The following is a 26,180-nucleotide window of genomic DNA, read 5'->3' as shown; positions in this document are numbered from 1 at the left end:
GAATAGCCAGAGGTATGTTGAAAAAGAAAACCAAAGCTGGTGGCATCACAATGCCAGACTTCAAGCTCTATTACAAAGCTGTAATCACCAAGACAATTTGGTACTAGCACAAAAACAGACACATAAAACAATGGAACAGAATAGAGAGCCCAGAAATGGACCCTCAACTCTATAGTCAACTAATCTTCAGTAAGGCAAGAAAGAATATCCAATGGAAAAAAGACAGTCTCTTCAACAAATGGTATTGGGAAAATTGGACAGCCACATACATGAAAGAATGTGGAAGAATGAAACTGGACCATTTTCTTATGCCATACACAGAGATAAACCAAAATGGATGAAAGACCTCACTCTGAGACAGTGAATCCATCGAAATCATAAAGCACAGGTAGCAACCTCTTTGACTTCAGCTGCAGCAACTTCTTGCTTGACATGTCTCCAAAGGCAAAGGAAACAAAAGCGAAAATGAACTACTGGGACTTCATAAAGATCAAAAGCTTCTGCACAGCAAAGGAAACAGTCAACAAACTTAAAAGGCACCCTACAGAAAGGGAGAAGAGATTAGCAAATGACATATCAGATAAAGGGCTAGCTATCCAAGATCTAAAAAGAACTTATCAAACTCAATACCCAAAGAACAAATAATCCAATCAAGAAATGGGCAGAAGACATGAACAGACATTTCTCCAAAGAAAACATACAAATGGCCAACAGACACATGAAAAAATGCTCAACATCACTTGACATCAGGGAAATACAAATCAAAACCACAGTGAGATACCACCTTACACCCATCAGAATGGCTAAAACTAACAAGTCAGCAAACAACGAATGTTGGCGAGGATGTGGAGAAAGGGGATCCCTCTTACACTGTTGGTGGGAATGCAAGCTGGCACAGCCACTCTGGAAAACAGCCTGAAGTTTCCTCAAGAAGCTAAAAATAAAGCTACCCTACGACCCAGCAATTGTACTACTAGGTATTTACCCCAAAGATACAAGTGTAGTGATCCGAAGGGGCACCTGCATCCCAATGTTTATAGCACCAATGTCCAAAATAGCCAAACTATGAAAAGAGCCAAGATGTCCATCAACAGATGAATTGATAAAGAAGATGTGGTATATATACAATGGAATATAACTCAGCCATCAGAAAGGATTAAATCTTACCGTTTACATCAATGTGGATGGAATTGGAGGGTATTATGCTGAGCGAAATAAGTCAATCAGAGAAAGACAATTATATAGTTTCATGCATATAAGGAATATAAGAACAGTGCAGAGAATCATAGGGGAAGGGAGGGAAAAATGGAATGCGGAGAAATCAGAGAGGGAGCCAAACCATGGGAGACTCTTTTAACTATGGGAAAGAAACGGAGGGCTACTGGAGGAAAGGTGGGTAGGGAAATGAGATAACTAGGCGACGGGCATTAAAGAGGGCATGTGAAGTGATGAAAACTGGATGTTATATGGAACTGAGGATCTGAAACTAATGATGTTCTCTTTGTCGGTTAATTAAATTTAAATTAAAAAAAGGTGAGCGTCATGGGCCTGATGTGGTTTCCTGATAATGTGGGGAGCTTCTTGACATAAGGAGCCTAAAACTGATGTGATGGCAGTGGCTTCCATGTCTTACTATCCAAATTTCTTCGATTAGTCTTCCTAATAAGTTCTTTTGGTTCTCTCCTTCAGGACCCAGAGCCAGTCCTGCCACATGCACAGAGCAGATAAATTTTCTTCCATTTTCCAAAAGAAATAGAAATATCCTTAAATGGATAGTCCTTCAATTGTCTCGGTCTTCCCTCACCACTAACTGGAAATAACCACGTGCACAAATCATTAACTTCTAGCTTTAAGTTTAGAACAGATGTTCCCCCTTCTCTCAAAGTTGAATCATTATCTGTGCTCTAGATTCTATGTCTTTTCTGATTTCAGGATCTTGATCACTTTTGTGTCTTGGATATTCAAAATGATAGAAGAAGTAAATCCCACAACTACAGCAGAAACAATGAGGCAGGTTTATGGAAAACCTTGTACAGACCAGTGGTGGATGGCAGAAGAAAAAGGAATGATTCAAAGAAAATAAAAAAAGAATGATAAATTGTCTGCTTGACCACTGACCATAACTGAACTGAAATATTGGAATTTACTCATCTGGTAGAGTGGGTGGGAAGATAAGCCATAGTTTTACAAACAAGTAAGCAAATTAATGCATCAAGTAATTAATAAAATCCTAGAAAAACAAAAAGCTGTACAACAATAGGAAATACTATCATAGGAAACCACCACTTGGATCAGTTGTGAGAATTATTTACATAGCCATAATAATGGTGATCCTAAATGTGATTTTGAGGTAATTGTAGGGGGAGGATGGGTGGAAGAGAAAGGAAGGGAGAGAATAAAAGAGCTAAAATCCTCATATAATAGCAAGGCATAGATTAAGTTTAAATAAGAGAGAAAATAGCACAAGCAGCAGAGAGAGGATTGCTTAAGAATCTCAGGCAAGTAAGATGGGAAGTGGGTGGGAGCTCTGTACATATGTCTGTGTTTGTGTATGTATTTGTACCCTCTTACTATTATCTTATTTTGAAAAATTGTGTATATATAAAAATTAAAAGCAATTAAAAAACAATTATTTCTACCATGAAACCCATCATGCCTGCCTGCCCTGCCTACCCACAAATCAGATATTCTTCTTAGAATCATCCTTGAAATCTTCACCCTAACTCCCCACTTAATAGCCTAACCTGTACCTTGCTATTGGTCTTCTTCCTGCTTCCACATTCTCTAACCTGCTGACCAGGAGAGAATACTAAATGCCAGTCTGATGATACTGGTTCTTGGCTTAAATACCTTTATATGTCCACCTCCCCAACCCCATTCCCCCATCTTCAGTGAAAATTTGAGCTACAAAGCCTAGAAAACAAATAGCTTCATAACCTGACATTTCTGTCTCTAATGTACTGTATAATACACCTCCACCCCCAACAAAAAAATTCATGTCCACCTAGGACCTGTGAATATGACCTTATACGCAAATAGGGTTTTACAGACGTAATCAAGTTAAGATGGTATTATATAAGATTAGGGTGGACCTTAAATCCAGTGACTGGTGCTCTTATAAGGAGAGGCAGATTTGGAGACACACAGACATACAGAGGAAAAATGCAATGTGAAGAGAGAAGCAGAGACTGTAGTTACACCGCCATCAGCCAAGAACACAAGGATTGCCAGCAACCACCAGAAGCTAGAAGAGGCAAAGGAGTCTTCACTGGAGTCTTTAGAGGGCATATGGCCCTGCTGACACCTTTGACATCAGACTTGGAGCTTCCAGAACTGTGAAAGAATAAATTACTGTTGTTTTGAGTCACCCAGTTTGTGGTAATTTGTTACAGGAGTCCTAAGAAACCAATGCATTCTATGATTTCATTTCCACCTGGAATGCATTTTTATTACCTTCTTCTGGGTCCTACCGACCTTCAAGACCCAACTAAAGATTACATGGCTATTATTTTAAAGATCAGATGTCTGAAATTCAATTAATCCATCAATTTGGCAAAAATTACCCAGGCTAATTTTTTTTTAACATTATCTACACATCTCTAGATTTTAGCCAACACAAACAAAAGCTACTATCTAAAAAGTTTTATCTTAAATTTTGACTGCAATTCTATATTATTATTTTTTAGCCCAATGAGGGTAGAGTTTATCATCTTAGAGGATTCTTTCAGAATATTGTATTCTGTTAATTTCATTTGCATGAAGAATTCTGGGAACATTATGTTGATTTTGTAGCCCAAAAAGAAAATTCTGAATCTAGCCTATGTATATAAACTTCTAACTAAATTATAAGAGCAATAAATTCAGTTGAAGACATATACAGGTTTCCTGAGAACATGAGCATTGGGAGTAGCACATGCTAGTTCCAAATCCCAGTTTTTGCTATTTATTAACTCAGTCACCATGGAAAAATGTTGATTACCTTTTTTATAACTCGCCTTTTTTTCTTTTCCTTTTTTTGGTTTGTTTGATTCTTTGTTTTGTTTTCTGGTTTTGGATGGGATATTAATCCCTACCCCGTAACTTTGTTGCGATATAAAATTTTAAGTGCCTTGTGTGGTCTTATGCATAATACACACTCCATAGGTACTAGCTGCTTTTTGATTATTAATTACTATCGTGCCGCTAATTAGCTGAACTGACTCTATGGCATACATTGCATGCAGAAGTCATTGTATAGACTTTGCTACTGCATTTTTGATTCAGTGATTCATGTGGGAGATTCAATTTTTAACTGCAAGCTGTGTTGCCAAAAATAAATTTTGAATTTACAAGTCGGAGAAATATCTCTTCCCTGCATGTCACTTGGAAAATTCTAAAAAAGGAAGTTTTTTCTAGTCTCTAAAAACTGCTGCCTAAAAAGAGAAAAACAGCGTAAAGATTCAATTATCTCTTGACCTGACATTTGTGTACAAAATGGATTTTATTGTATCAAATAAATATAACTCTATAGTAACATAGATCTAGTAAACTAAAAAACATAACTCCATGTTTCAGATGATAGAAAAGACAAAATTGATATGTATTCATTTAATCACTAAGGAATTTTTTAAGAACTCTTAACACGAAGTTGGAAAGATAAGCTGGTTTTATTCACAAAATAATATATAATTTAAATACATCAAAGAAAATTCTAATTCTTTGCATTATCTATATATTTAATAAAGTATTATTATCCAATACCCAATTACTAGCTATCTTGATGAAAAAGTGGAGAGCTAGGGGGTTAAGCATCTGCTTTTGGCTCAGGTCATGATCCCAGGGTTCTGGGATCAAGTCCCATGTTGGGCTCCCTGCTCAGTGGGGAGCCTGCTTTTCTCTCTCTCTCTCTCTCTCTGTATCTCCCCCTGCTTGTGCTCTCTCTGAGTCAAACACATAAACAAAATCTTAAAAAAAAAAAAAAAAAAGTGGAGAGCTAGGCCTGCTGTAAGATTATCTGTGTTTTCTAATATGTGGACTATGCTTAGCTACAATCCAGCCCCCTACTCTTACAGGTCACAGTCAATTTAAGGAGCAAATAAGACAAAACTTCAAACAAAAGTAAATTTTAAATGTATTTCTTTCTTTTTTTTTTAAAGATTTATTTATTTACTTATTCGACAGAGATAGAGACAGCCAGCGAGAGAGGGAACACAAGCAGTGGGAGCGGGAGAGGAAGAAGCAGGCTCATAGCGGAGGAGCCTGATGTGGGGCTCGATCCCATAACGCCGGGATCACGCCCTGAGCCGAAGGCAGACGCTTAACCGCTGTGCCACCCAGGCGCACCTTATTTCTTGACAAAGAACAATGACAAAAAAATATTCTTGACAAAGAACAATGACAAAAAAAAAAAAAAGTCATTAATGAAATATATTTACACAACTCATTTTAGACATATTAGGCTGTCCTCACATGTAAAGCAAAATGCATTCAGTTTTTAATTATATCATCAGTTTTTCCTACTCCCTATTTTTCCTTAATTAATTCAACAAATATGCATTGCTTACACAATACATACATACTGTGTTAGCAAGCTACAGGGGTATCAAGAAGAATCACTTTTTTATTTTTCTACTAAAAAGCCTGCAATCTAGAAGACCTTGTGTGTCTATCGCCCACAAGAACATTATTAGGAAAATAAAAGCAGAGGCTGGAGCTTTGAGTGTGATACCTTTTTAAAGTACATGATTTTCACATCTTAGTAAATTGGAAAGAAAGAGCAAAAAAGCAAAAGATTGATTATTTAGGGGGCAGTTATAGCGCAGCTGCATTTTTTATACCAGTGTTACCATGATAAATGATTCTATTTTGTTGATTTTGGAAGCTGCTCATAGTGGAAGAAGCACAGGTTTTGAAGCTGGGCCGATCCTGTGTCTTCCTGGTGCTGGGGCGTTGGAAGGAGTGGGGTGCTGGGGAAGGCAGTACATATGCCTTTGACAAGTCACTTTACCTCATCTGAGAAAAATGGGGATAATGACAAGTACCTTTTGGATAGGACTGATGTAAGAAATTAGAGAAATTAAATGTAATGCACCCATAATAGTTTTCATGATTGATCCTCAAGAAATTCCTAGCAGTAAACCAGGGCCTTGTGGCCTATGACCTGAACCTTTTTGGAAATATTTTATTATACCTTCATAGTGTCCTTAACACACACACACACACACACACACACACACCCACCCACCATGATATATCCAGAAAGGCAGGCAGAGTATAGGTTCCTTGTCCAGGTCTCATTAACTCATCACTTCCTATGTTGTATGTTTCCTGCCTAATGTTTCATACATTTATATTGCCGGCCTAGCTCCTGAAACATTTGTTTGCAACCTCCCTTTAGTGGAGAATGATGAAAGATATTCTTTTCTCATGAATCTCTTCTTTTTTTTTTTTTTTTTAAAGATTTTTTTTATTTATTCATTTGACAGAGATAGAGACAGCGAGCGAGAGAGGGAGCACAAGCAGGGGGAATGGGAGAGGAAGAAGCAGGCTCCCAATGGAGGAGCCTGATGTGGGGCTCGATCCCAGGACCCTGGGATCACGCCCTGAGCCAAAGGCAGACGCTTAACGACTGAGCCACCCAGGCGCTCCTCTCATGAATCTCTTCTAAAATATAACTACATAAAAATTTTAGAGCTGATAAGATTCGTTATATTTTAAAAGAATTCCATGTGAATGCAGAACACCTTACCAACTAGAAAAGGTTCCTAGCAAAAGAACACCTGGCATCAAATGATCGGTATTTTCCATCTGACTTAGCTCTTTGTCACCTACATCCAAAAACTATTAGAATTAAGAGGTTATTTTTACATAAACGATAAGAAAGGGGAGCTGGAGATACTGGGCTCTACCTGTGACACTGGATTAGATAAACATGAAGAGAGGAGGTAGGAGAGGAATGCTAGATGAAAGGAAAACAGCTACATCTCTGGGACTAAGGCAATGAAGAAATCAGAAAGAGCAAGAGCTCAAGAAATAGCCTTGATGCTTTACTGGCCAGAAAGCTTAGTGTTCCCAAACAGGGATAAAGAAGAGTGGCAAACCTTCAGCTATTTTATAAACTGAGTTTGGGTTGTGGGAGGGAGTGAAAATGAGAGACATATCTTTGAACGGTCAATTCATATAAAGGTGTAGAGAGCACAGTCTCATCATGTGTGTCGTAGGACAGCAGTCTGCCGCTTCATGGATCATCTATCTTTTTTTGAGACAGTAGATATTGTTTTAGTACAATTCTAATCTCATTCGTGCCTTTTGATATTTACATCAAACACCTATAAATATCCATTCTCTCAACAAAGGTTTTTGAATGCCTATTATATGTCCAGTAGTTGTGTAGGTGATTAGAATACAGCAATGAATAAAACAAGACAAAACAAAAATCCCAGCCCTTATGAATCTTTATGTACAGTGGAGGCAGGTATATGACAAACAAGTAAATCAGGAAAGTACATTAGTGTCAGATGGCGTAAGGGCTGTGAGATAAAACAAAGAAAATGAAAGAAGAGGGAGAGCGTATATGTGCAAATAACAAGGTTAGGGAACACTTCACTGAGAAGAAAACGTTTGAGCAAAAGGAAAAGGGAAAAGAAAATGCAACAGAATAGGTCTGACTAGTTTAAGAGGCCATCTTAACTGAACAGAATGGACTAAAATGAAAGAGTAGGAGATGATTTCCAAGAGGTCAGGAAGGTGGTAGCGGAGATCGTACATGGCTTGTAGGCCACTGCAAGGACTTTGATTTTACTGTAAGTACAGTACATAACCACTGGAGCAGAAAATTAACTTGAGCTGACTTACATTGTAACAGGTCACGCTGCCATGTTGAGTATAGACTGAAGTGGGTCAAAAGCAGGAGGAGGACCAGTCATGAGACTATTGTAATAATACAGTGAGAGATGATGGTGTGTGGAATAAGGAAGAGCCATGAAGATTGTGAGAAGAGGTCACATTACCGATATATCTTGAGGTTGGAAATAATAGATTTATGGCTGAATCAAATGCAGGGTGAGTGAAACAAGTACCAATGACAGCTTCAAGGATTTTGATCTGAATAACGATAATGGCCTTTGGGACAGTTGGGATGTGTAAGACTACAAGAAAGTCTGGTTTCTCGGGGGTGGGAGGATAACAGGAAAACAGTCTTGAATATGTTAATTTTGAGAATATGTTAATTTTCCAGGCATTTGGCAATCAGGACATAGGATATGCTGGAGATATAAATTGGGAGTCATAAGGCAGTGGGTGGTTTTTGGAGCCAAGGGACTGCATGAACTTGGCAGGGGAGTGAAGGTAGATTGAGAAGGGAAGGCACTACAAGCCTGGGGAGGAGTAGAACCAATGAAGGAGCTTGAGATAAGGGTAGAAAGTAAAGACAGATGAAAATCAGAAGAGTATAGGGTGCTTTTAGCCAAGTGAAGAATTATTCCAGGGAGTGATGATTGGATCCAGTGCTGGGTTCAATAACATGGAAGCTACCAATGACTAGGGTAAGAACAGTTCTGATAGGATGTTAGAGGCAAAGTATGTAAAAGGGGCTCAAGAGGGAATGGGAAGAAAGAATTGAATAACATGCAGTAGAGTCAACCCCAATAAGAACTAGTTAATACAAAAAAGATAAAAAGGTAAAAATATGTAATTTAAAAGAATATGTAAAAATGAAAAGGATGAAGGGTCACCAAATAAAATGTCCACAAATACAGATAATTTTCTTTTTAATTGAATAGAGTGAGAAAGGGAAAGATTCTAAATACTTCACCCTAGCTGATAAGATGATTAGACAATGTTACAAATAAAGCATCTCCTTGTATCTTTTGCAGTAACTTTCAAGTACTCTATTAAACAGATGAAGTGACGTTACGTCTAGGAAGAACTGAATATATAGAGAAAGGAAGGTCCCCACATTCACACAGATACATTCATACTCACAGACACAACACCAAAATAAAAGGGGGAAAATTTCAAGTAATGATTTTGAGTATTCCCATATGCTAAGAGTGTAGCAATTCATTATTCATACCCACGTCTAAAGTTATTTAAAATTAGCAGCTTAAAAATGTTCAAAATTCATTAAAAACCATAGGAAGTTTTTACCCTGTCTGTGACTTGATACCAAATTTTCTTTTCATACCTATTTAAAGGCTGATGAAGTGAACTATTTTTGCCTTCATGGACACATTTCGTAACTAATATAATGCATCCCAAATGATGATCTTCTGAGAAGATGTAAAGATTATATGCCATTAGAGGAGACTGGGAGAAGCAGCATTCAGAAAGCAAAGACTCAAAGTGTTATGAATCACTTACCTCCCTAATGTCCCTTTGATATTTAGTGTTCATTTCTTCTGTTTTAATGAGATCCTTTCTTGCTGTCTCTGCTTCCTGTTCCACCTCCCCCACTCGGGAAGAAAGGGCTGCTAAACGTTCTTTCATTTGAGCCATTTCATAGTTTTGCTTTTCAAGCAATTCTTGTAGTTCGACTATTTGACTAGTTTCATCAGTTGAGTCTATAGAGCCATTGGACAAACGCTGCAGGAAACAAAAAAGAAATGGCACTTAGGATATTCTTCATCTTTAATTTAAAATTCATGAACTTAAAGAAATGAAACTGATATAGCTTTCACACTGAGAAATAAGAACTCTAGTTCTGAAGAAAAACTAAGTTTTTAGGAAAACTCTTAACCGACAGTAAAATATAAAGGTAGATCAGTAATTTTCAAACAGGTTAACAGATGCATTTGAATTGGAAGCTGTATATACACATACAGCACAAAACACAAAATCCTAAACATTTAATAAATGACAGCTATTATTTTATCAATTATATTAAAAATCATAAATAATATTATACTGTTATTATTATTAAGTAATAAGAAGGAACACAGAAACTGTAATATTATCTATTTTTATTCAAGGTCCTGTATGCATTTGCAAGTTTTATTTTCAGTGACACTCAGAAAAAGAACTTACACACATTTTTCTTTTAAAGAAGGTGATTCCCGGTGTGAATCTGACCTGGCTGGAACAAAGGTATAACGTAAAAAAGGCTTGATTTCTATATTGCTAAGAACATAAAAGTCCTCCTGAGTGCACACAACCCACAGGAAGGCGGCTTAAAAGGATTAAATACTTTGAGACTGATTTCACCCCTTGCTGCCTAGAAACAGGAGGACCCATGTCTTCAGAAGCACGTCCTATAGCCTAGCTCCACTGGAGAAGCTTTGTGGTGAAGAGAGTGCAACAACTGGGGAGAAATAGCACTGAAAGGAAAAGGGTACAACTAAGTCGAAATAAGAAAATGATGATGCACTTTGCTTTAATCTAAATGCAAATAACGAATGCCAATTTAAAAAAGATAAACATTAAAAAAAAGAAGAAGATGAGAGAAAGCAAAGAAAGTAGTTAATTTTGCTATGGTGCTTGTTTGGAAAACATGAATCTGTTTTAATACAACAGTTACATTAAGAAGCAATTTGAAAATTATATAAATTTTGTGTTTTCTTTTTTTCAATATATTGAGGTATAGTTGACATGCAATATTCCATTAGTCTCAGGTGTACAACATAATGATTCGACAGCTCTATATGTTATGCTGTGCTCTAAATTTTGTGTTTTCCTATGCACTATTCATTCCTGAGAATCCCTGGTAAACACAGAAACCCACGCCTAACTGAACTGAGCTGTGCAGGAATACCCAAAATGAACACATGCGTGGTCCTCAAACATCTAACATCACGTCACTTTATTACATGCTTTGAGTCACTGTGTTATAATTTTCTGTCTGATTTCAGATGCCCCTCCTTCTACCACTTCACATGATACATAAACCCTAAAACCCAACTGACACCCACTTCCGTAAACAAGCTTCAGGTCTTTTTCCAAGTAAAGAGTCATATTTATAGTATTTATGCAATTCTTGACTCTTTAACCTATAAAACTTTGCTACTTTTTTAAAATTAGTTTTCTCTTTGTTTTATGCCATTGATAAAGTTGTGACACAAACCCCTGTTCTTCCACAAGCCCTGTTCTTCAACAAGCCCTTTTATTATGCAATTTTGCCTAGGTCATAACTTCTAGGAATGCAAATCACACATTAAAGCAAAACTTACTGGCTGCAGGAGAAAAGAGGGAGAATAGAAAGCACCACAAAAGCAATGAGAAAGAGAAAATAAAGAGAAAGGGAATGCAGACAAATAGCAAGGAGTGTGTAAAAAGTTCAATAGCCAACACATGGAGAAACAGCCTGGAAAATCTAAATTAAAATAGCAGAAAAGATGGAGTTAAGACCTTAAGATGATATCTAAAGATGCCAGGTCTACAGACCTAATACCTTGAAGATACTGCTGAACTCCTATACTGCAGACACTGAACATCTAATAACCTAGTAAAAGAAGTAAGAAGTGTTGCAAACACGTAGGAACATCAGAGATACTGCTGAGATCCAGATACTCCTTCAGAGGTTCTATTCCCCCCACTGCCAAGATGGCTGCTCGCTGAGGGATCAGAAGTAAGAACTCTTTTCAAAGTTACGCCCACCCCTGAGGCATGCAATGTCACATATGAAACAGAGGTACCGCGAAGCTAAAGAAAGAACAGCTTTCTAGACAGTTTATATGGGCATAAATTGTAAAAACATTGATAGTGACCTTTATACAGGACACAACTATCTGTATATTGAACTGAGAAAAGCCAGTATAACCATTAGGCAGCAACTGAGTACTGGTTTAGGGAAGAAAGCTAGGGCCTGGCATGCCTGGGTGGCTCAGCTGATTAAGCATCTGCCTTTGGCTCAGGTCATAATCCCAGGGTTCTGGGATCGGGGTCCTGGGATTGAACTCCGAATTGTGCTCCCTGTAGGGAGTCTGCTTCTCCCTCTGCCGCTCTCTCTCGCTAAAATAAATAAATAAAATCTTTTTAAAAAGTGAAAGAGAAGGCTAGAGCCAATTTCCAGTCAGTTATGTCCAAATTTGGTATAACTGAGATATGATATGACAGGGTTTTTTTTTTTTTTTCCATAATAGCAAATACCTTTGAACTCTGTATACTACTCACAAGTAATGAGGCAAGGTTAAGCTTTAATAGAACTTCTACCTCCTCACATCGAGGACCTTCTCTAGTCAACTTAAAAAAGACAATTTTTAGAAACTACAAAAATCACTAGAAAACAAATTTTTGCTTTTAGAAAATATTATATATAATTGAAAAAAATACACGTAGGACTCTAGAGCCCTAAAGAACTTGAGAGAAAGTGAGACTCAGGTAATCACACAGAGCTGATTTGAATTAAAAGGCAGAACTCTGAATTCCCAGTTCAGTTCATCTAACCTTTACCATATTGCCTTTACTCGGAACATGTAAATCAACCGGATACACTTATACGCTCTATATGGTATAGCCAAGTACCAAGAGTGTAGTGTGTGTACTGAATATACGGTATACACACACACATTCAACAAATATTTGTTCAGTCAACTGAATCATGTTAATTTTCTAATTAGAAAAATGATTATTCCAATTCTGTGCACCTGAGGTCCATTAAAATCTTGTTTAAAAATTGCATATTTTTAACGGGTTCAAGGTAAGAAAATGTTAATTAAATATAAACAGTAATCAGGCAACTAAAATAAAACACTTAAAATGTTAACCTTTTTAATTCCTTTAGCAACAGATGTATACTGCAATGTCTTTATACTACTTTGAAATCTGGGACTATCCATGGGAAAATTTTTGAAACCTCAGTTTTTTTCTGAAATGTTTATAAATTCGTTTATGCTTTAAAAATGTGTAACATTTCATCTATTCAACCCTCCTTAAATATATTTTATGGTGAGCTTAATAAATATTTTCATAATCAGACTAAAAGGTCATATAAAAACTATGATTTATATCTTAGAAAAATAATACAACTTCTGTTCCAAATCACTGCTATGCAGACTTATCTTTAAAATAAATTGTGGGATTTGAACTGAAATGACGAATTATTGAATTAAAAGAAAACTCAGTGGTTATTTTAAATAGCTGTATTGAGATATAATTTATATCCATAAAATTCATCCATTTAAAGTGTAAATATCAATAGTGTTTGCTATACCTAAAGAGTTGTACTATCAACGTAATCTAACTTGGAGAACATTTTCATCACCCTAAATAGAAACCTCTTACCCATTAGCAATCACTTGCAGGTGACCCCCACCTCTAGCCCTAGGTACCACTTAACTACGTTCTGCCACTACCTGCCCATTTGGTACCTTTCACATAAATTGAATCAGAATAGATAGCCTTTTGTGACTGGCTTTATTCACTGAGCATAATGTTTTTGAGATTCATCCATGCTGTAGCATATTATCAGATTTTTTTTTAATTGCTGAATAGTATTCCATCATGTGGATAACTACCTGTTATTCAGATATTCATCTGGTAACAGACATTTAGACTGTTTTCACCTTTTGGCTACTGTGAATAATGCTGTTATGAACATTTGGGTACAAGTATTCGTGTGGATGTATGTTTTACATTCTTTTGGGTGGATTCCTAGGAGTAAAATAGCTGGATCATATGGTAATTCTATGTTAACATTTTGAAGTACTATTTCCCAAAATTGCTGCACCACTCTACATTTCCACTAGCAATGATGTGACTTCAAATTTCTCATATTCTCACCAACGCTTGTTATTCCCTTTTTAAAAATTTTTAAAAAATTATTTAATTAAATTCAATTAGCCAACATATATTACATTATTAGTTTCAGATGTAGTGTTCAATAACTCAACAGTTGCATATAACATCCAGTGCTCATCACATCACATGACCACCTTAATTACAGCTACTCTAGTGTGTATGTAGTGGTATCTCCTTGTTATTTTGATTTGCACTTCCTAATGGCTAATGATGTGGAGCATCTTTTCATGTGCCTATTGGCCTTTATATATCTTCTCTGGGAAAATGTCTATTCAAGCTCTTTACTCATTTACTAATTGAGTTGTCTTTTTATTAATGAGTTATAAGAATTCCATATAAACAAAAATTTTATATACAAGTCCTTTATTAGTTATATGACTTGCAAATAGTTCTTCTCAATCTATAGATTATCTTTTCACTTTCTTGCCAGTGCTGGTTGAAATGCAAATGTTTTTAATTTTAATGAAGTCCAATTTATCATTTTTCCCCTTATGCCTTGCACTTTTGGTGTTGTATCAAGAAATTATTTCCTAACACAAAGTTATGATGTTTTATTCAATGTTCAATGTTTTATTTTAAACTGTAGAAGAATATACTTAAATTATTAATTTTCATATGCAATAAAAGCTCAAATGTTAGAATTTTAAGTGTGTGTGTTTATATATAGTGTGTATATAATTTAGTGTGTATATAATTTAAGTGTGTGTGTGTGTGTGTGTGTGTGTATACATACATATATATACACACACACAAAAGAAGACAAAAAAAAAGTAAAAGTCAAGGTCTTACAATGATCTCAAAAACCCATATCAGGGACACCTGGGTGGCTCAGTTGGTTAAGTGTCTGACTTCTGCTCAGGTCATGATCCTGGGGTCCTGGGATCGAATCCCTCATCAGGCTCCTTGCTCAGTGGGGAGCCTGCTTCTCCCTCTGCCTGCTGCTCCCCCTGCTTGTGCTCTCTCTCTGACAAATAAATAAAATCTCAAAAAAAAAAAAAAAAACCAACATATCATCTCAAGAACCCACATCATCTGCCCATCTATGCCCACTCCCATCTTTTTTGCTATAGTCTATTCCATTCTAGCTACACCGGTCCCCTTGAAAATCCTAAAGCCACTTGTGTCTCACAACCTTTGATTTTTCTGTTTCCTCTACCAGATAAACACGTGACATGCTCTTTTTGGTCTTCGCTCCATGTTTTCTTTGTCTGATTAATTACCCCAGTATAAGCTTAACCCAAATACTGCATGTGACATCTAATACTAAACATTACCTTGTGACATATCTGAATTGGACCCATTTCCATGCCCTCTTTGTGTGTCAAGGTATACCTATGTATCCAATTCTCTTTGACAACTCTGAACTGTTAGAAGATCCAGTAGGCCAAGATCTATGGGCTCCTGCTTCTGGTGATTGGCACTGGTATGATCTTTGCCATCCTCCATACCAATTTGCACCTGGGATTTGTAGCTGGATTTTCCTGTTCAACACATCAGATGTCTGGGTCATCTATTCCCACTTGAATTACTGTAACAACCTTCTAACTGGTCTCTTTGTTTCTAACCTTGTCCTCTTATTTTCTTTTTAAAAGAGCCAGAATGTTCCATGGTAATTTTGTTACATGGTAGTCAGACCAAGTCATTCCTCTGCTCAAAAACTCCAGTATTTTTCCATCCTACCCAGTACAGAAGCAAAAATATTATAACAAGCAATTACCACAGCCCCCCACTTCCTACCCCCCTGCCCTTCCCTCCAAGTCCTGCCCTCCCTGACCTCTCTCCTACTATTCTCCCACTTGCTCTCTTGCTTTAGCCACACAGGCAACCTCGCTGCTCCTCTTATAAGTCAATCACTCCTCCATATTGCAGCGTTGGTTTCAGTTTTTTCTACTAACTGAAGCAGTCTTCGCTGGTATTCCACATGGCTAACAACCTCACCTATTTTAAAGAAGCCAACCCTGAGCACTTTATTTAAAAGGGCAAACTGTTCCTACTTCCATGTCTCCCAAGACTGATTTTTTTGTGCTTATGGCAAAAGCATAAAATCACCTTATGACATACTAGATGATTTACTTAGGTATATTTATTGTTTATTATCTGCTAACCTCCTCCAAATTGATAGATCGTAAGCTAGAGCAGGGAAAGAGCCTTTATATGTTTTCTTTTGTGTATCACAAGTACCTAGAATGATGCCTAACACATGATGGTTATGAGATAGACTTTTGTTAACTGAATAAATGTTTTGATTACTTGTGTCTCTAGTGACTTAGAACAGCATCTTCCACAAAAATATATTTGTTAAATGAATGAATGAGTGAATGAACGAAAGTTTCCATTAATGAGTAAGATGAGTTTTAGGAAAAACAGTAAGGATTCAAAAAGAAATAGAATATGGAGACAGTATTTTCAGCCATCATTGCACAAAGTTTATGAAAAAAAAATGTTTTCATAAAAGCAAATATAAAATAGAACTGAGTCTTTTTTGCCCTATTTTAAAGCATAATATAGATGAATTATCTTTATGGTCGAAAAATCTGATGTAAACCACAGAAACCATTATTATAAATGCACATTGAGATTCGTTAAAAAATGATAGAAATATACAGTCTACATATAAGACCAAATGAAGTGAATGAAGTCCCAGATATCCTACCATGTCATAGTCTTACTGCTTCTAAAGATAATCCTGAGGTAAAGCCAGGAACGTAAACATGTTCTTCCATTTTCTATCAAGTAAATACGGCTCCCTTTGTATTTGATAATCTTCAGTAAAATGACCTCACCATTAATATTTTTTCCATCCTACTTCTAGCTTTAGTAATTATTTAAAAATTACCGTAACATGTTTTTTTAAATAATAGTAGTACAGTTAAATTACTAATGTGCCCATTTAAATTCTGCATTTTATGGTGCTTTAACAGTTACTGCTGATTTTGAGCATATTTTAGTGGTTACACATTGCCCTTCTACTCTATCAAAGAACAGCAGTTTATGAAACATAACAGTGAATAATTTTCACATTTCTTTTAAGGTAAGATAAGCCTGTTGAATATGCAGAACAGAGGGCATTTAAAGTGCTATATTAGTATAACTTAATAATTAAGTTCCCCTTGGATAGCTGTTTCTTGACAAGGTATTCCAGAGGATTTAGGAGATACGTTAATTATAATATTTTAGAAGTAGATGGACACTGCCTATGCAGAATGAATACTTGGTTGACCTCCTCCCACCCTAAGAAGCTATTATATTTGACAGCTGATAATTTTCCCTCAGATTCATTGAGACATATTTGATATATAACATTGTGTAAGCCTAAGGTGTACAACATGATAATTCGATACATATATATATATATTGTGAATGATCCCCACAATAAGGTAATTAACACATATCCATTACCTCACATAACTACCATTTCTTTTTTGTAGTGACAACATTTAAGATCTACTCTCTTAGCAAGTTTCAAATATACAATATTCTTAACTATAGTCACTATGGCAGCTGAAAACTTAAAGTTTATTATGAATATAATTCCACACTTGATTTGTACATTTTGACACATTCTTTCCCATGTTTTTCATATCTAAACTATAAGTGCTTGATTCTCTATTAAAGAATTTCAAGTAGATCTCTTTTTCTCTTACGCATTTTACTTCTTATTAATCTCTTTAGAGAAAATAAGAAAAGGTGAGGCCAAAGAAAGTAGGAATTTATCTTACCATTAACTAAATCCAGATGTTAAAGACACAATACACTTAAAACTTATCAGCATTTAAGGGGTCACATCAAGCCCTTCCATTCCATTTTAAAAAATAGTTCTGTGAATATTATGGTTAGAGAGAAATTACTGTTTGGTCAAAAAAGTTACACTAAGATTTGCAAACAGAACGTAAGTAATCTAGCTTTAATAATTCTGTGGAGGATTTGAGAGAATCTATAAAATGGCAAAGTCTGATAAAATATATTTAATTCTGTGAGAAGAGAAATGTAGTACTATTGAAATACAGAACCAAAAATAAAGAAATAACACAAATCAGACAGGGGAAACATTCATAAGCACAAAAATAATACGAAAAAAAAAAAAGAACTAGAGCTGATAGTTCACTGGAAATTTCCTATGTCAGTCAGCAATGTTAGGGTGAAAAAGGTAACAGAATAAAGACCTAATCAATCAGGGATTTCACAGACCAACAGTGAAGTCTCTTTGTGAACTCTGTAAGTAAATCCTAGACCAAGCATTGATTCAGGGAGGGTCTCGAAGACTTCAGCTAATCTGATGCCCTAGCAAGTATTATTTCCTTCCATTCTAAGAGATCATTATACTCCTCATTTTACTTCAAATTCTCAAATTTGGATTTGCCTCCAAATCCTCAAATAAGACTGTATCTTCCATTAGAATAATAACAACTAATAATTATAGCTATCATTTATTGAGTACTTACTTACCCAAGACATATAGCTGGTAAGATTTCTGGCTCCAAGCATGGATTTGTAATAACTACTCCACTTCACTAACATTTGTTAAGTTCTGAACATGTACAAGGCACTGTTTCAAGTGAATGATGTGCATAAACTCTTTAATCCCTATAAGAAACTGTTTTACACAGAAAAGGAAACTGAACCAAGGAACATAGGTATTTTGCTTAAGGTTACACTACTAAAAAGTAATGAGGTTCAAATAGGAATCCAAGTATTCCAGTATCACATTCCATTCTTTCTTTTGTTCATTCTCTCTCTTTTTCTCTCTCTGCTTACTTTTGTTCATTCACTGTTTCGCTTATCAATTTATTCAATCTCTACTTGTATTTCATTTATCCATTCACTCAAGCACTAAAACTCTACTACCTGTTTAGCCATATGCCAGACACTAGGTTGGTTGCTCAGAATACAAAGGTTCCTATCTGAAAGTAACAAAATATAGGAAAAAAAAGTAAACCAAATCAAGCAACCAAACCATTAACAAAATTTATAAGGACCAAAAAGTATTTAAACACTGAGGAGTCCAAAGGCTTCAAGGCTATGACTTTGGACATTTTGGGTCTGCCTAGACTGTTTGCGTTAATTTCCATATTGCCTTTTAGCTCTCAGAAATCAGACCCAAGGTGCGCCTGGGTGGCTCAGTCATTAAGCATCTGCCTTCCACTCAGGTCATGATCCCAGGGTCCTGGGATGGAGTCCAACATTGGGCTCCCTGCTCAGCAGGAAGCCTGCTTCTCCCTCCCCCACTCCCCCTGCTTGTTCCCTCTCTCGCTGTCTCTCTCTCTCTGTCAAATAAATAAGTAAAATCTTAAAAAAAAAAAAAAAAGAAAGAAATCAGACCCAATCTCATATTTCAAATTTTGTCCTACAAATAAACACATTTTGTCTTTGTTCTGAAATTCTCCAGCATGGAATTCACAGCTATTATTTCTAATTCCATGTTGACTCTTAAATCTGTTTCATCATATATAAATCATCTATTTACAAACCTTGCAAATCTAGAACACAGAACAAAGCAGACATAGTATCTGTACTCCATTTCAGTTATTCTCAACCATGACTACACATTATAATCCTTGGGAGAGTTGAATAAAAATATAAAGTGGATTCCACACCAAATGTGATAAACATAAAACTCCTAGAAGAAAATACAGGCAATAATTTCCTTGATACTGGCTGTAGAAACATTTCTTGAGATAATGTCTCTTCAGACAAGGGAGACAAAAGCAAAATTAAACTATTGAGACTACATCAAACTAAAAGGCTTTTGTATAGTGAAGGAAACCACCAAAAAAATGAAAAGGTAACCTACTGAATGGGAGAGGATTTTTGCAAACGATATATCTGATAAGGGGTTAATATAGAAAATACATAAAGAACTTATATAACTCAACACTTAGAACACAATCCAATTAAAAAATGGGCAGAGAACCTGAACAGACGTTTTTCCAAAGAAGACATACAGATGGTAACCAGACACATGCAACGATGCCCAACATCACTAATCATCAGATAAATGCAACTCAAAACCACAATGAGATATCACTTTACATCTGTCAGAATGACTAAAATAAAAAACAAAACAAAACATAAGAGATAACAAGTTAGTGAGAATGTGGAAAAGAAGGAACCCTCATACACTACTGGTGGTAACATGAACTGGTGCAGCCACTGTGGAGAACAGTATGGAAGTTTCCCAAAAAATTAAAAATAGATTTACCATATAATCCACTAATTCTACTACTGGGTATTTACTCAAAAAAAGTAAAAACACTAATCCAAAAAGATATATATACCCTTTGTTTATTGCAGCATTATTTACAATAGCAAAATATGGAAGAAACACAAGTGTCCATCCACAGATGAGTGAATAAAAAAGATGTGGCATAGGGGTGCCTGGGTGGCTCAATCGGTTAAGCATCCAATTCTTGATTTCTGCTTGGGTGATGATCTCAAGGTTGTGAGATCAAGCCCTGTATCAGGCTCCATGCTGGGCATGGAGTCAGCTTAGGATTGTCTCTCTTTCTCTATCCCTTTGACCCTCTCTACCACCTGACCCTCCCACTTCCCCCCCAACAAAGAGAAAAAAATGATGTGATACACACACACACACACACACACACACATACAGACAGACACACAATGGGATATTACTGAGGCATAAAAAAAAATGAGATCTTCCCATTAGCAACATCGTGGATGAACCTACAGGGTATAATGCTAAGTGAAATAATTCAGGCAGAGAAATACAAATACCATATGTCTTCATCCATATGTGGAATTTAAGAAACAAATGAACGAAGAGAGAGGGAAAAAAAGGCACAGAAAAGCAGACTCTTAAATACAGAGAACTGGTGGTTGCCAGAGGGGAGGTGGGTGGAAGGAGGACTGAAATAGATAAAGGAGATCAAGAGTACACTTATCTTGATGAGCACTGAGTAATGTATAAAATTGTTGAATCATTATATTATACATCAGAAACTAATAGAACAATATATATTAATTATACTTCAATAAAAAAACATTCCCACTCTAAACCATATCTAAGAGTAGGGTCCAGATATATTGTTTTTAAATCTCCCTAAGTAATTATATGTTTAGTTGAGGTTAAGAACCACAGATCACTATTATCCAGGTACTTTACTAATTACTGTATCCAATTTAGTCACCAAACCTGAAAAACTGTCTCGCATAAAGAGGGAAAGAATTTAAAGTAATAAAATAAAAAATGATTGGTGAAATGAATGTAATAAAAGATATGATAATAGATCCAAAAAATTAGTATTCTTAATCCTAGCATTAACTAATTATTTTAAAATGTATTTATTGTTTCAAATGGAAAGACTACTATTTCCTATTTTTGAAAGATGGAAAGAAATAAACCTCTGTAATAGAGTTGACCAAATATTGCCCTACTTGGAAAATTTCTAGACCAGATGGTTTCTTATAGTAACTTCTCCATTAATGACTTTATTATTCAACACTGAGATTTGCAAAGTCATTATGACATAGGAAATACCTAGAAATTTTATTTAATTAAAATATCTAGCTGATGAGCCCTCACTTATCAGTTCTTTAGTTTAATGTGATCAACTGTGTTTCATTACTAAGTATAAAATATGTTTATTATTATCTCAGACATTCTAAGCCATTTTTAATTTCCACCAAATTTGAAAGCAAGAATATTTTAATCTGAGGAATATCCATTACTTTGAGTTCTAATATTCTCATAATCTTTTACTAGCATATAATTCAATCACTATATCTGGTGTATGCATCTTGAAAGAAATATACTTCGGGCTCAGATGATTAAGTGTCTGCCTTCGGTTCAGGTCATGATCCCAGGGCCCTGGGATCAAGTCCTGCATGGGGCTCCTTGCTCAGTAGGGAACCTGCTTCTCCCCCTGCATTTCCCCCTGGCTTGTGCTCTTGCTCACTCTTTCTGTCTCAAATAAACAAATAAATAATCTTAAAAAAAAAAAAAGAAATATACTTCATTTTGTAGTGTCTTGAATCTAGAGGAAATATGACGAATTTCTATTCAATATTCCCAAGATTGATATTAATAACAATCAGAAACGTTAAGAAGTAGCTATTTCCCATATTATGATATGATTCATCTAAAAAAATTCTTAAATGATCTAAATAGTTAGAAGATATAAGGAGATATGTGTATAGTGGTGATTTTTTGTTTTTTTGTTTTTCATTTTTGTTTATAACTGAAAATCTTGAATTCTTTCTTTGTTTAGCTACAGAATAAAGAAGTAACACTGGAGAGGATTTTTCTTCTTCCAGGAAGAATCACTCAGCACTTTTAGAAATGTAAATATAAGGCAAATAGGCACCCCTGCCCTAGAAGAAGAATATTTAATGAAACCTTGACAAACTGTCTCTTCCAGTGTCTCTTGATATAAGAGAGGATAGCAGGAGGGATTGGCATAATTACCAGGAAACCTCAGGGGAGAAAGGAAAAACAAGACTGCTTTTCTTTTGATTTTGAAGTTCAGTGTTATTCCCAATTAGCCTACAAACTAAGACAATTGACCGGATCAAAAAGGTTTCCAAGAACTCATGAGAAGAACCTACCATGTGGGAAGTGGGAGTATGCACTAGGACCTGAGTCCAATGCCCAATATCAGTTACGGTTCTAGCTCAGTGTGTAGCTGAGTTGGGAAGACCTTCCTGGCTCAGTCTTCTTGATGAGTTTGGGAACCTAGGTGTGAAACTAAGCCTCAAAGTGCGTCACTTGAAGAAGGATGAATCCTCCCTGAAGAAGCACTCTGCCATGGGATGTTACTACTGCTGGGGGAACTCCAAACCAAGCCAACGACTGGTATGGAATGATTTTATTTAGCCTGTATGTCAGTGGGCTATTGCAATGGTACATGGATGGCCACCTATTTTTAAAAGTGATACTTTAAAAACTCAAAAGAGGGAATGGCAGTTTAAAAAAATGGTTGCTCACTTGTTATCTTATGACATTTTCTAGCTCTCTTTTCATAAAATGTTAAAAACACACAAACAAAAAACAAAAACTGGTGCTTTTGACCTGATTAAGTTTTGGGGGTTCATGGATAATTCAGGCAGAGCAAGAATGGTCCTAAGAGAGTACTACCTGATTTACTCTTCATTGAGTCCTCTTGCAGTCAAGTTAAACACTCAAAAAAGGGTTCAACTTATCTATAGCCCAATCAGATCATAACTGTTATATATTTAAGGAATTGCTAATCAACATAAGGATAATAAATGTAAATCAAGCATTTTTATTTTTTGTTTTTAAATTTAAATTTGTTAAATTTTTTAAAAGATTTTATTTATTTATTTGAGAGAGAGAGAGAGAGAGAGAGAGAAAGAGCACGTGCACAAGCACAGGGAGGGGCAAAGGGGGAGAATCCCAAGCAGACTATGTGCTGAGCATAGAGCCCAAGGCAGGGCTCAATCTCATGAACCTGAGAGCATGATCTGAGTCAAAACCAAGAGTTGGACGCTTAACCGAATGAGCCACCCAGGCATCCCTAAAATTTTAAAAATTTTAAATTTAATTTCTGTTGGAGAAGCATGCAGATGGTTAAAACACAAAAATTTAATCCCCAGGTAAAGAAAAACAGTTTACCATCAGAATATCTATGAATGAAATTCATCATTCTAAGAGATAATATATCTTATTCTTGATAATAATTCTTAGAAAACTCGTAATAGGCAATTCCAAATCTGAGAAATGGTTATTATGGAAAGCACCACAATGCTATGGAGTAGCATTCTCATTAAAGTCTATGATCATTATAAAGTTTCATAAAGCTTTATAAAGTCAAATATGCCATTTTGACCCATGCTACTCTATAGTGTATTGAGGTCTTGAACATTGTATTGAACACTGAAGTCTTGGGCAATATATCAGAAGTAAAGAAATAAAAACAGGCTATGTTGAAAATAAGTCTATAGAGGGTGCACTGGAGAAGCAGAGAGAGTGGCCAGGAAATAATTACAATAATCCAGGTGAGAGATGGCTGATAGTGGTTCAGAGTGTAATGATTAAATGGATATGGTAAGAAGTGGTCAGATCCTAGATATATTTTGAAGGTAGGGCAAATCTAATTTCTTTACAATTTGATGTGGGGTGTGAGACATAAGGAAGACTTGAGGATGACTTGATATTCTTCACCTTGAGCAACTGGAAAGGCAAAGCTTCCATCATCTGAGATGGGGAAGATGCAGACAATTTGTTTGGGTGGAGGAGATACACGAGGTAAGTTTTTGCCATTTTAAGTGTGCAATATCTTTTAGATGTACACGTGGAGATGCTCAATAGGCTGTTGGATAAATGTGTTTGGTTATAGAATCTAAAGTAGAGGTAAAGGTTTGTAAATCATTAGAATATGGATACTAGTCAAGACTAGGAGACTGATGGCAATCATTGAGAGAAGAAATAGAGGATGAGTCACTCTAATTCAATAGTGACTGGGTCACTCCAACATTAAGAAATAAGCAAGAAGGGGTGCCTGAGTGGCTCAGTCGGTTAAGTATCTGCCTTCGGCTCAGGTCATGATCCCAGGGTCCTGAGATCGAGCCCTGCATCGGGTTCCCTGCTCAATGTGGAGCCTGCTTCTCCCTCACCCTCTGTCTGCCACTCCCCCTGCCTGTGCTCTCTCTCTATCAAATAAATAAATAAAATCTTAAAAAAAAAAAAAGAAGTCAGGAAGAAGAATATGGTTCAAGAAAGAAAGGAGATGGAGACAGAGCCACTGGTGAAGTAAGACAAAAACAAATAGAGTGTGGTTTCCTGTAATGTAAGTACATTAAAAAAAGGGAGGAGGGAATCAAGGAGGAAAGAGTGATCTACTATGACATCAACTACAACAAAGGTTGAGAATTGGCCACTGAATTTTCCAATACAAAATTAGTGATGATGGTAATAGGAGTGGTTTCTGTGGAGCGGTGGGACAAAGACCTTATTGGAATAGATTTATGAAACTGCAAAGAAAGCAACTGGAGAAAGCGAGTAGACAACCCTTTTGAAGAGCTTTGTGGCAAAAGGAGACAAAAACAGAGCAACAGCTGATGGTAGAAGTAAGGTCAAGAGAGAATTGTTTGTTTTTTTTTTTAGTTGGAAGAATTTTGTATGTTATAGGAATGGGATAAAGAAAAAAAATGGTGACAAGGAGAGTACGATAAGAATGGCTGGGGGAGTACAACTGACTAGATGATTGGTGGAGACATCAACACAGGAGACAACAAAGTCGTCTTTGTCTAAGGTTTAGTTTGTATTTTTTAAAGATTCATGCTCAGTCTAATAAGCTCTTTCATCCTCTTAGACACATGGACAAATTTAAGACTTTGCTTAAAGTAAATAGTCTTATATTTTGAACTCCATGAAATCAGGTAGTTGATATGCTGCCTTTCTTCACCCATGTTCACTTTTAATATTTGTATACTTATACTATTTATGTCGACTCCCCCTGTTCACAGGCTGTAGGACTTTGAGAGCCAGTAATCTTTGCTCTACAAACCCACAAGGTTATTACAGGGATCAAATAAAACAACTGTGTAAAAAGCACTTTGGGAAAGCTGTGAAGGGCTTTATACCAGTTATTTATCTTGTTCTTGTTGATGTGTAGCCTTTGTTAATAAGATTTCCACACAAGCTTGAAGAAGGGTTTGCCTATCTTTAAAAGGCCAGAGCCAGCATCAAGGAATATTCTTCAGAATACTCATCTTGGCATATGCAATTTCCATGCAGATAATGGGGATTTCTGGTCAGACAAGTTTAGGAAATGCTGAATATAGCTCCTCTTGGAGCCTGACTATTAAAAAAATAAAAATTCTAATGAATATACAGTTAAGATGTTAGTTCAAAAATGTATAGCACAACACTTCCTAATATTCTTGTCTGAGGCATTCTCTTTCTGGGGGAGTGGATTCTGTAAAACACACATTAAGTTCCTAGCAAACTAGTGCTTCATGAGAAATGATAAGATGGATAAACTCTACAAAAGTGAAAAATAAAAGTAAGTCAATTGCAGAGCATCTGAATAATAGACTTAAATTTTTTCCTAGGTTGACTCGGCAGATCAGACAAAACAATACACAGGGAAGGAAAAGCACTTGTTCTCTACATGACTTTAAGGCAGCAAACCCTTGGTATAAAATAAACACTGAGTTATGCTAATAGGATGGAGATAAATGATCACACTTTCTGTCATATTCTGTGAATCAGTCTTTTAAAGTCTGAAGATATACTGCTTCAGCAAAGATGTGGTTTCTTTTTCCTGCCCTCATATCTGGGCTGATAATATAAATGATATTGAGTCTGCTCTCAAAGATAGGCAAATCATTTCCCATTCTCTTCCCATCTAGTAAGGTCATCGTAAAGCATAAAAACCCAGGCACTGTATTCAGAGAGAGATTTATTTTGAGCATAATGAGTTCCCACACCCCATTAGAAGATTTTTATTTCTCATTTTTGCCATCACATAGAGAGGATGCCTGACTTT

General features: G+C 36.1%; 1 protein-coding gene across 2 annotated transcripts in view; it reads right to left on the bottom strand.

Moving 5' to 3' along the window:
• Positions 1–26,180, bottom strand: part of PPFIA2 (PTPRF interacting protein alpha 2) — a 465,096-nt gene that overhangs the window by 106,672 nt on the left and 332,244 nt on the right. For both annotated transcript variants that reach the window (XM_026499958.4, XM_044384552.3), the window contains exon 7: positions 9,340–9,561. In XM_026499958.4, coding sequence (XP_026355743.1) covers positions 9,340–9,561 — 222 coding nt within the window. The remainder of the gene's footprint in view (positions 1–9,339; positions 9,562–26,180) is intronic.

This window comes from Ursus arctos, unplaced genomic scaffold (genome assembly GCF_023065955.2).
Source record: "Ursus arctos isolate Adak ecotype North America unplaced genomic scaffold, UrsArc2.0 scaffold_21, whole genome shotgun sequence".
NCBI lineage: Eukaryota > Metazoa > Chordata > Mammalia > Carnivora > Ursidae > Ursus > Ursus arctos.
This window is presented reverse-complemented; position numbering and strand designations above follow the sequence as displayed.